This window comes from Passer domesticus, chromosome 3, assembly GCF_036417665.1.
Source record: "Passer domesticus isolate bPasDom1 chromosome 3, bPasDom1.hap1, whole genome shotgun sequence".
Lineage (NCBI taxonomy): Eukaryota > Metazoa > Chordata > Aves > Passeriformes > Passeridae > Passer > Passer domesticus.
In genome coordinates, this window is record NC_087476.1 from 54,447,056 (window position 1) to 54,459,582 (window position 12,527).

The 12,527-nt window shown below is 35.7% G+C and overlaps 1 protein-coding gene across 4 annotated transcripts in view; it reads left to right on the forward strand.

Moving 5' to 3' along the window:
- The window catches only part of LAMA2 (laminin subunit alpha 2), a 340,056-nt gene that overhangs the window by 253,304 nt on the left and 74,225 nt on the right, over nucleotides 1-12,527 (forward strand). For 3 of the 4 annotated variants that reach the window (XM_064413127.1, XM_064413128.1, XM_064413131.1), the window contains exons 33-35: nucleotides 5,590-5,732; nucleotides 6,249-6,347; nucleotides 11,052-11,163. In XM_064413127.1, coding sequence (XP_064269197.1) covers nucleotides 5,590-5,732; nucleotides 6,249-6,347; nucleotides 11,052-11,163 — 354 coding nt within the window. Of the gene's footprint in view, nucleotides 1-3,307; nucleotides 3,340-4,105; nucleotides 4,149-5,589; nucleotides 5,733-6,248; nucleotides 6,348-11,051; nucleotides 11,164-12,527 lie in introns of all 4 variants that reach the window. The other variant, XM_064413130.1, reaches the window with a different exon arrangement.

Consider the following 12,527-nt stretch of genomic DNA (forward strand, 5'->3'; position numbering starts at 1 on the left):
TTGCTGCAGCCCCTAATGTGTCCTTGTCGTTCAAAGAACCATTAGAAACATCTTTGGGGCAGCCTTGAAGCTTTCCTTCCTTGTTTTCAGAATACTGAGCTGTTCCAATCTGAGTTTAATGCAGCTGAAAATTTGGTTCTGTACACAATGTATTTATTTGCTTTCATGTATCAACCAGTGGTGAAATACTCAGCAAATTCCCTTCTGACCAGCTTCAGTTGTAACAAAACCTTAAAAGTAAAAAAAAAAAAAAATGGTACTCTTGATGTACACAAAATTAATTAGTGCCAAGAGCAGAATCCTGCTTGTGTTCAGTAGTTAAAATGAGCTGAATGCATGTACCTACTTTTGCTCATTTGCAGTTCCATTTCAACTGCTGCAATTGCATGGTACCAGTCAGAAGTGTGGAGAACCACTAGTTAGGTGGTAAAGTGGTCTAACCTAAAGAAAATACATTCAAACACAGTCAGCCATGTTTGAAAAAGTATTTTTAAGTAGTATAAGACATAGTGATTAAGCTGTTCTGTTGGTATGGTATAGTTAATGTTAAAGAAAGTGAAATTTTATTTTGAATAATTAAAAAATAATAACCATTTAAATAACAAATTTTTGGCAAATTCCATAAAAGTTCACCACACAGTATGACCTGAAAAACCAAATAATGCATATTTAAATCAAATCAGAGAGGTATTTTAGCCAAAATACTGTAATGATTCTTCTTTAAATATGTTTATAATTTAACATACCCCTTATCATAAGTATTCTAAAGATTTTTTAAGTGAAGATTTTCAGTGAAAAGGTGGCGGGGAAGCAAAGAAGCATGCATGTTCATGTTCACTAAAGTGATCTATTTCTGATCTAGCTTAAAATTTGTTTTACTGGTTTTTTACTAGTTTTTTTTAATAATGTGTCATTTTTCAGTTGCTTAGTGCATGTCACTGTTCAGTGATGTGTTATATCAGTTATATTTTAGAGAGCTACAGGTAAAATAGAATATATATTTATTTCAAAAGCTGCTGCTTAAAGAGGGAAAATTTCACTTAAAGATAAATAACAATGGTTAGATAATTATAGGTGCATGGCACAGACAGAATTCCATTCCCATTATATTCTTAGAACAGAACAATTTTGTTTTTTCTAGGATTCAATCAGGGAATGAAAATTTATATCCAGAAAGCAGATTAAAAAAAAAAAAAGTAATACAAGAGTATGGTTTACCACCTATCATAAAAATTTCTAATGGCTAGTGGCTGGATTATTTCCCCTGCTAAATTAACTACCTAGGTTGTCCTATACAGGTATTCACAACACTCTGCTGAGGAATACTTTCTTACAATTTCTGGACTCAAACAATTAACTTTGTAGGTTCACTTTCCCTTCTCTTTTTAAAAAGTCAGTACCCAAAAAATAAATAGTGATGGTTGGAAACTAATTTTAATAATGCTGCCAGCATCCTTGTATACTGTCAAGTATGACAAAAGTTCTCCCAAATCTTCTCTCAGATTTTGAATCAAGCCTGTAGCAATCATGCATTTTCTTAGAAATAGTAATCCTCTTGTGCATTTTTTGTTATACCTTGTGACTTTGCACTTCACTTCAGTTGTAGAGTTTGTAGTACATAAAATGAAGAAGCCTAGATGGCAGTGTTATGGGAACAGTGACTCTGCTCACTGCTGTGCCATATTTATGGAACAAAACGATCCTGGTGAGAACTTCAAGGCTTTATTGTTGTGTGGCTCTATATATTATATGGCAAGTCAGAACTTGCCTTCTGAATGCTTTCAGGGTATCTGTCATAACTATAATGGAGACTTCAGAAAAAAGGTCTTCTATGTTTTGAGCTGTATTTAAACACAAACTACAAAACCTTTCCTTGGATGTGTGCTCCTGTTACAGATGTTCCTTAGGGTCAAGCAAAAGCCTAAATGTAAAGCAGTAGATGTGACTGAACAGAAAGCAATCATGACACGGGGAGATCAAGTAGCTAATTCATTGTTAGGAATTTTTCCTTAACTCAGTCTTGTGGGGTGAAAAAAGATCCTCAGCTTTACTGCAGTCAACAAACTTTCATCTTTATGTATTTAAATATTCAGTATTGGTAGAAGAAGAAAATTATATCACAAGATTCCTTTAATACCAGGTCTTGGGCATTTAAGTATTTGCACTCAAGACTGATGCTTGCAATGAGAGGGTTTTTTTTTTTTTTTGTCTGCTTCATCACAGCCCATCACCGAGAAGAACAAGGGAGCTCCCAGCCACTAATCCTGGCAGAATCAAGGTTTTCCCTTTAAAACAGTGAGGAGCTTCATGATGTCAGTATTCCAATTCAGAAATAGGAAGTGATGCTGTCTCTGTCAGAGGTAGATCTTGTAGAATCTATGAAATGAAGCCTCTCCCAGCTCTTACACAGTGCTTAATTCAGCAGGATCTGGGAGCCTTTACAGAGTGTGCTGAAAAGAAGGATCCTGTGTGTAACCCTACATCTATGAAGCCTTGACTAGCTTCTTCAGTGTTCTGAGTTTTGCTCTGTGTGTCTCAGCTGTAAGAATTAAATTTACATCTGTGTTGGGCAACTGCTTCTCAGGCTGCATGGGCTCAATTAGGCCATCCCTGCTTGGCCTAGAAGCTGATAAGCTATCACTTTTTCTCCATTTTTGTGCGAAAATGAGCTCCTGTTGAGTTTAGATCCACACTCCTGTCTTTCACCCAACTCAAGCAGTCTTTAAGCTCAGCTACTACTGGTATGTATCAGAACCAGCAAATGAGGAGTTCTAGATTATAAAAATCAGAAATAAACTTGAGTAGGTGTTTTAGACCCTGATCTGGGTATGAATTTTCCCATATTTTGGAAACATATTGATCGTGTAAGCTGCATGAAACCAGTAGCAGTGGCAAGGAAGATAAAGCTTTCAGCTCTCTACAGGGGTTCTGTTTTGGAAGGCACAGGAAGGCTGTTTTATTATTTGGTGTGAGACTAGTGCCAAAATGGGAAAAATTAGGTAACAGCCAACAGATTATTGAACTAACCATAGTTCAACACTTTGTTTGAAACAACAGGAAGCTGATACTGAAGAGTCCCTGACTATCATAGGATACCACCTCCCATCAGAGATTGCATGATTGCCCTTAGACAAAAAAATTTCCTAGTCTTAACAGTCTTCTGAATCTTCACAGAAATTAATGTATTAAAGCAAAATTGTCAGATAATCACTCAGTTGGAGGTGCACATTGTGACTTGGATGTGTTTCTTTTATTACACATTATGTTTCTTTGTAAGATGGAATAAGCTTAAAAGAATTTCTTTTAGCATGCATACTTTGGGCATGTTTCTCACAAGAGGTAAGTCAAACCCCTTAGAGACTTAGTGTGCATGGAAAAGTGTGGTGAAAATGGAAAATGCAGTGATTTGCATTAATTGCTTGTTGAACTATTGTAATATTGATTGCATGATTTGCCTCTGACATGCTTGCACTACTGTAATGATCTGAATTTAGTGCTGTATTTGTTAATATTAGACACAAATTTACCCTGACAGCTTTATAGACAGACACAGAAGTATTTAGTCTTGCAAAATATAATCATGCTCTTGAAATATTTCCCATGGCTACAGTACATTACAGACTGCATACTGGAGTAGCTTAGTCCTGTCTCATCTACTCAGCTGTGGTCTCACTCGATGCAGTTCCTCTTTTCAACCTGATTATTTTGCAAGAGGTGTTAATTTATACTGAACACTCACTTATTGATTGCCCACTCATTGAGAATACTTCATCTCTTCATGGGCTGTTCATTTTTTTCTTATTGGTGTGAATTGAGTTTTTCTTCAACACAAAACAAATTTTTAGCAATTTATTACCAACCACTAGGAAAATTTTGAAGGTGAATATATTTCACTTGTTTCATGAGTGAAATAATATATGGGGAAAAAAAACCCACAGCAAAAACTAAACTATAAAGGCCAACTCTTTTCACGTTCAAGATCACTTATTTTAATCCTGCAAAGTGATTATAAGGTCTCCTTACCTTCTTGATCAGCTACAGAACAGGTGTTTGTTATATAAAACATTATTTGCTGTAAAACCTGCTTTTCCTTGAATTCTCTCAGGCTTCTAAAGGCAAGCGCACAGATGGCAAGAACAGGGATGATAGTAAGTTCGGGGGGGGGGGGGGGGTAAAATTTCATGTAGGAGCATAAATCAGAATGTATCATGCCCACAGTTATTGACTACAGTTCCAGTGTGGTTCGGTTTATGTAACAAAATACTGTGAAATAGGAGGAAAAAGTCTGCAAATGGTAGAAATGAAAATGCAAAAAAGGAGTCTTAAAATAACAGCAGTATTTAGCCTTCTGCACCAACTTCTTACTATAATGATCCAGCATCTACCTTGTCTCCTTTTCAATCACCACTTGAGTTTCATGGTGTATTGAAATAGTTTAACTCTTTTTTTCCTCTGTATTTGACTCTACTCTTTGTCTTTGGTATATTGAACAGCCAACAGAGTAATAACCGTATTTAGGTAACCATGAAAACTTTAATGAACAGAAAATATTTAATCTACATGAAGAACCAATTTCAGGGAAAAAGAAGGAATTCTCTTTTGAAAATTACTTCTCTTTTCTACAAAAACATGCACTTTGCTTAGTGAGGTTTTTAGCTATTAGACTGCCTAGCTTTGCTGAAATAAATAATTACACGCTTGTAAAATTTTAGGTACAGCTCTCCATGTCTCTTAACATCACCAGTGAATTCATTGTTTCACACTATGCTTCATCTCCTGAGATGTTTGGGTTCGCTAGCTCTTTATGCAGAGAAACAGAAAAGTATTCCCACAACTCTGTTCTAAAGGATGAAGAATTCTCCTGTCTGCTGCATAAATGATACAAGAAGAGAATTTCTTGTGATAGTTAATCGAAAGTAAGGGGGGGAGGAAATGCAAACTTCTTTTGATATATGCAGCACACAATATTTTTCATCCTGAAGGATATTTGCGAGAAAAGAAGCATACATGAAAAGCTTATAATCTGGTTAGTGAAAAGAGGTAGGAAAAAGCATTTTTTTATAGAAAACTATTAGTATTTTTACCTAGATGCTTTCAGCTGTCTGCAGTACAGGTTTAGTATGCTTGGCCATGCTGTTATATGGAGATTTTTTGGGTTTTTTTAATGCATTCAAATCCATAAGCATAGTATGTTCTTTACAGAGCTCCTTAGATGCTCCAAATTGCCTATCTGATCTCCAAATTGCCCTGCTTTTCTCAAACTTCATCCAAATTACCTGTATAATTTAATATTTTATATTGGCTAGTCCACAGTGGACAACATTAATTATTTCCACTTTTGGTGAGGTAAGCCTATCAATTTTGATCTTTGTTTTATATTAAACTGTGCATTACTAAATCCTAAGCATTAATGTCTTTCCTACTCCCTAGTTGTTGTTTCCATTTTTTCTTACACCACATTTGGGGTACTATGTATGAAATCAGTCTTGCCTCCCACAGAATTGCATGTGTGCCATACAATATCTAAATTAAATGTCTTGAATGTTTAGCAGGAAGAAATGTTTAGCAGCTTTGTTGTTCTTCCCCCAGCTTGTGATGATGAATGCACAGGACTCCTTCTCAATGACCTGGATCGGCTAAACCAGATGATCCTGAGTGTTAACCTTAGTGGTCCACTGCCTGCTCCATATAAAATGTTACATGGTTTTGAGAACATGACACAGGAATTAAAGGTATGTTGGCAGTATTCACATATATAAATAGCAGAGTTTCAGTACAACTACACTTGATTCTGTTCAACCTCACAGCTATGAGTAGTTTTGGGGAAGAAGAAAAATTCAAGACTTAATTATTTCAGGCTTGGTTTGGTTGATAAATAAGTGTTACAGTTATTTATCTTTACTTACTTTAATAAATAAATCTTGCAACAGTAATTTCTGAACATATGTGCAAGGAATTATACTTCAGACATAGAAAAGCAATGTTGCATACAAATGAAATAGTTTTCATGCTAATGGTCTATAAAATGGTTATGTATTTTATAGATTGTATGTTCCCTACCATACTTACAAGTTATGCAAGGTTGTCAAGATTCCTGAAAAAAGCCTGTTGGATGAATGTGACACGAGTCAGTGACAAAAGGGATTGCATATTGTAATGAAATGTTTGATGCTTCTTCTCTTCAATATTTGGAAGCGCTGACATTCATCACATACAGATTTTTCACTCTCCCATCTCTTTCCCAACAGCATTTGCTTTCACCTCAGAGAGCACCAGAGAGATTTCTTCAGCTAGCACGAGAAAATCTGGATACCTTGGTGACAGAAATGGATGAACTACTGACAAGAGTATGTCTGTGATCACATTGAGGTCTATGGGTTTGGCTGAGGCTGCATAATGACAGAAATCTCCTGAATATGCATTAAACATGAATGAATAGATGAATTATAAGATGTTTCTCAGTCTCAGTGTCTAAAATGACAGGAAGTACTCTAAAAGTCTCTTTTTGTGGGCCAATATATTGACACACATTTTCTGCAAAACTTCCTAATAAGTTAAGAAAGCTTTTTCACTTCCATACAGATGACCCAAGAATGATCTTACCTGGAAAAGATCACACTAAAGAGGTGTGTGATTTTGGTTAAATATATGTCCTCTAGATTTCATTTATGAGCATAGTTAGCAACTTCTGGATTTCAATAGATGTGCTTTGTACTCTTTTTATTAGAAAAGTTTTATTTCAGAATAGACCTCATTTTGGTCAGTAAGGACAATGTCTAAGAAAATAATATAAATTGTGCCACCTAGTGGAGAAAAAATAGGGAAATGAACCAGCCTCAGTATAAATCAAGCTGTCCAAAGTACATTGATGTGAAGAACTACCAAAAGTCACGATTGTGAGCTGAAAGAACAAAATAAGAAAGATGTGAAGTACTGTACTGATCAATATATGCCACGGAGAATCACATAAAATCCAGGCAGCTTTAGCATCATGTCTCCAAATCGTGCATGGCTTAAGGAACTAAAATTCTCAGAAAAACTGTTTTCTTTGTGTGGTTTTTATGCAATTTTGAAATGAGTAGTGGGTAAGAAAGCATCTGAGGTGTGTTTGCATATGTAGGCACCCACATGTGCATGCATACACCAGTATCTATCTGTATGTACTGACATTGTGAGAAAGCTTGGTTTTCCACTTCTGTTTGATCTTTTATTTTTCTGCAAGAAGCAGCTGCAGTAGCTTTAAGTCTAGCTGGAATTTTAACCCATGTCAGCTCTACAAGCAGGGAAGATTGAGAAATATTAATAGAAAAAATACAATCTTAGGCTAAGACGACAGGGGTTTTTTCCTCTTGTAAAGTTGCTCTTTTTAATATCCTTTTCCAATTTCTCCATAGAGATGACCTAAAATAATGCAGATTCTGACCTTCTGTAGACAACTCTTGGAAGGAAAAACATATCAAAAATGTGATCGTAATGTGGTCACCACAATAGCTCCTCTATCACTGCTCCATTTTTGCAGTTTTTCATCATTGTGATGACTAATTAGCCTTACGATTTCCAGTTATCCTTACAGAGCTGCTTGAAGCAGTTTGTGGGGTGAGATTTGTTTTGTTTTTTAATTTAGGGACTGGAAAATGGTGTCAGGTCCTAACTTTCTCCTTCTGTATTTGTAAATAAGAATAGTGTTCCAAAAAGAAGAATGAGTCCTGATGTCATGTGTTTAAGGCTCATTTCCAAATGAAGATAGAGCTGGTAACTATATAATGGCTGGCACTTGGAGTACAGAGTACCACCACAGATACCGAAGTTTTTCCTTGTATCTGATATTTGCAGGCTCACGATATTTTCAAAGTGAAACAAGTACTGATGAAGAAAAAAGCTGGTGAGAGTCGGTGGGGAATCTATTTCCATGAAAAAAAATTTAATTATTTTAAGATAAAATATAAAAGATAATAATGTTTAGTCACTACAAAACTTTTGGAGATTTTGCTTCCCTGTGGTCTCTTTTCAACCAACAATCTCTTACTTCAGTGTAGCTCTTTCCCTTCTTTTACATTGCTCTGTGCTTCATTCACTTTGCCATATAGAAGATCCTCATGTCTTTCAGTAATTATGTTCACACGTTTGTGTGCACATTCCCACACCTACCACCAGAGGAAGGCCTGATATCTTCAGTTCCTTTCAGTTCACTGTATTTCATCAAAACCCCCACTTCCCTTTTAATTAGGTAACTTCAGAGTGTTCAAGAAAGTCAGGGATCAGAATCACTTGTCCTGACTTAAATGCTTCTTTTGTCCTTGTAAACTTTTGCCTTTCTGCCAAAGTACTGAATTTCTCTAACTCGAAAATTTCTGGAAGTAGTAGTAGAAGCAACTTAGTTTGCAATAGGTGAGAACATTTTGAGAGAGAGCCAAGAACTTCCATCTGTACGTGTCTGTATTGACACCTCCTTCTGTGATCTGCAGCTCACTAGCTAGAGAACTTCCTGTAGGACACTGCTCTCTACTAGAGGAGTTCTTTAAGGCTTGATTAAGTCCTCAGACTAAATAAACATGGAAACAAAACCAAAACAAAAATGTGTGCATAGTTGCTAATACTTGCTTATAGTTTAAATTGCTAACTAGCTACTCCAGTGGAGCAAAGCCTTTTGTGGAACCTCCATCACTAAGTATAAGCTGTGGACATCACCAATGCATGTTTACTGATCTCAAATACTTTCTGTACTTATTTCTGTGGTAGGGATCTCCTTTATGCCCAAACATTTTATTTGTATCCATATAACTTTTTCAAGACTCATTCCAAACCCTTGCTCAGGGTCCAAACTTCCTCACCCTTGTTGCTCCCACAGCAAGAGTTTGCTGGGCCTGTTTAAACTGTTAGAAGATGCTGAAAACTGACCTTATAGAAATGGTGAACTGCAGTAAGTTGGATATGTAGAAAATTACTAGGACCTTATCAACAAATGAAAACATTTAATTAACTATGGAATGTCCAGCTACACTATCAAGGATGTTCGCCATTTAATATGGTTTACAGAATTAAAGCTAGACTAGATAATGAAGCAAAAGCCTATTTTTCAGCAAAGGAAATTCTGTCAAAATACAGAAGGCCTTCAGTGGACCTGAATGGGATTTAAGTACTAAAGAGAGCTGTCACTGAAAGGAAATGAAAATTGTTCAATGACAGATTAATTTTCACAAAAATGTGGTACATGCTATTCAGTCATAAATAGCGAGGTTAAAGTGGCCAACGCAAATTAGCATGAATGTGGAAAAAGTAATGAAAACTAAGAAAGGAATATATAAGTTATAAAACATCATTTCTAGCAAAGGACTAGAAGTATTATAGAGTATAATAAAACTGAATGTGAATATTCCAAACAAATAAAACTCAAAGAATTAAAAGCTTCTTCTGGAGGTTTGACAATAAATAATAAGTTTTTCTCAATTACATGAAGATTTAAATGACATCAGAAATGCCAAGGAGAGTTAGAGCAGTGGTCCATCAAGACCATTTAGAATTTTTTGCCTTTTTTCTAACCCAATTGCCTCTTATGGCTCACTGTAGCAATATTTTAGTTCTGTATCCAGGCAGGTAAAAAGGGTTTGTAAATCTTGGAGGAAGTAACCAATAGTAAGATTAAAGCTGTGTAAGTGTGAAAAGATATGTTCTACTGATAGAGGGATGGAATAGAACAAACTCCCCCCAGTCTTTATGGGTTCTTAATTCTTCCTGTATATTTCTATTTACCTGAATTGTTTTCATATAAATTACTTCCAGTGTAAATTACTTTCAGTGTAACTACTCTGAAGTAGCCCAAAATTGAATGGAATGAATTGAAGTGGAATGATAATGCCAGGGATTTCATTTTAGAAACCCAGATGTAAAGTACCTTGAGGGCTGCCGTCTAGAAGCTAATGAGGCAAAAATAAATGTGTTTAAGTGCTACTTTTTCTCTGGCTATTACTGAAAAGTGTGGGGTTTTTTGTAAGGGAGAAACATTTGTACAGTTCAAGTCAGGGAAAACTTAAGCTCATTTTGAATTATTGACCTTCTAGCCATTTCACAGAGACTGGAAAATTCATAATGCCTTATTTCATGATATTTTTGGGAATGTAAAACCTAAAGAAAAAAAACTGGAGTTCTATTGGTTTTATGTGTGGGGGGTTTTTTTTGGGTTTTGATGGTTTGTTTTGGTTTTGTGTTGTTTGCGGTTTTGGTTGGTTTGGGTTTTGGTTTGTTTTTTCTGCTTTGCAGGACAGCTCAGCAAGCTTTGTGTCTTGAAATGTTTAGCTTCTTTTCAATAAAAAAGGGTCCATTATTAATAGGGACCTCAAGAGCTAAGTAGAATGTCCTAAGATGATTCCTTTCCTTGGCGTGTTTTTCAGGTCTGCAGCAGATGTCTCCCTTTCTGCTGCTGCTGTGATTCGGTACAATTATAAAGCATTTAGTAACAGAAAGCTTAAATTTTACTGAGCACCCCAATATGTTATAAACTAACAACTTCAAGCATTAGAGCTGAATAAAATTACTCTTTATTCTTCTCTCTCTTTCTTGGTCAAATGAGTGTATTGATTTCCAGTTCTTCTTGCTTGTTGGAATGAACTGTCTCTTTGAGAACACCTCCAGGGAAGAAGTAAAGAGGTCACAATACCTGCTGCACTTTGTCAGTCGAGAAGTACACAATTGTGAAGCTATGGAAAGTATTCCCTCAAGAATCCATTAAAAGGTTCCAAACAGCCTTTCTTTAAGCAAAGATATTGTTAGTCAGTGGATAATTTCATCCTGTCTGCATTGATGTGCTGCTGCACATAAGCAGGGTTTCTAAGAACCCAAAATAAAGCTTTCCAATTTCCATTTAAAGGAAAAGGTAATAAAATTTAATTGTGTACTTGAACAGAGCATTTCATTTCCCATGCATCTGATCAATAATTCATTGATTGCCTCTGGCCTGAGGAAAGTTTTGTACATGTATTCAGCCTGTAGGAATATAACATAGTGCAGCCTTGGCCTGTTCATTAATTATATTTTCCCTGATTTTGTATCACCAGGCTACCAAGGTGACAGCAGATGGTGAACAGACCAGGCAGGATGCCGAGAGGACTAATGACAGAGCGAAATCTCTTGGACAGTTCGTCAAAGGCATTCTCCAAGCTGCTGAAGGTATTGGAAAAAATTAAAATACTTGAGTTGTTTCTCAGGAAAACTGGAGGATGGTAGGGGAAGAGGGTCTGAGAGACTGTGAGGAAAACTTTACTTCCTGAGAAAATTCATGTGCTTAAAATGTTGAGTGAAGAAAAGGCAGTAAACAGTCTTCAAATTTTTCTTCAAATCTTTGTATAGAGTTTATATTAACAGTGTATTGGTAATTATGAACAAAGACTGGAAGAAAACTGAACAAGTTCCTTCAGGATTTTTGCAGTTATCTGAAGACCTGTTATGATGAAGTAACACGCAGGGCTTAGCTTTTGTTTATTTTCAAACTAGTTAAGAATAGGTATTACATAGGTAAAAAAGTTTTATATAATTTTAGCACTTGGTACATTAACACTTCATCTTAATTCACCAGCTTTACTTCAAAAATGCATTTACTTCCTTCTTTTACTTAATGAACATCTGCTGCTTGGAATTTGTAAGTGACTCCTAACCCTACCTAAGCATGGAGCCAAAGTCAATGCTCTGTCTTCCGCACACTGATTCACGGCACTTACACTGCAGTAAATACTTATAAGAAAAGGAGATTCTAAGAATCTACTCTTGCCTTAAGAAGCATGACCTATATATTTCAAGCAAGACCCATTTATATTTATATATAAAGCTATTAAATGAGATAATAACTAAAAATAATTGGCAAATACAGATGGGTTTTTTTACTTGAAAAAAACTTTTCAATTCTTTCCTCCTCCAAATATTCACTGTAGTACTGGTTTTAGTAGCTATGCTTCTGAAGGCCTATGTCATTCAAAGGGAAATCTTCCACTTTTGTCCAAGTACTATAAAATACCTTTCATATTGTCTTTTGGGTAACACATCCCTGTATGTACTTTGGAAGTGAACTGAACAACACTTTAGGATATCCTTAGGACTTGGAACTTTGACAAGAAAAAAAATTGTGGGAAAAGCAGCAAGAAAAAGTGAGCAATTTTTTGACAATTTCTTTAAACAAAAGACCATGCTCCTCATATTCCAGGATGAATTTGGGATGATAAGCAAAACAAAGTCTTTGACTCTGAGTTTAGGCCCAGTGTTTGTAGCCCACATAAAATTTCCTCAAGCAGTTTTAGTAGTAGGAAATACAGTGTTAGATAACATTGAGTAGGTGAAATAAATGTATGCACTATCTTAGAAGTAGACGAAAACTTTAAAATCAATGTATTTGCCTAGTGGCCAAGTTAACATTTTAAGAATGCATGAAATACACAGGATTGAGAGATACCTTGTGGGTTAAAGCATCCACTCTCCTACTATCAAAAACTTTGTAAAGCTCATCTTCAAAGTAATTTCTACAAATACACATGATCTGGATA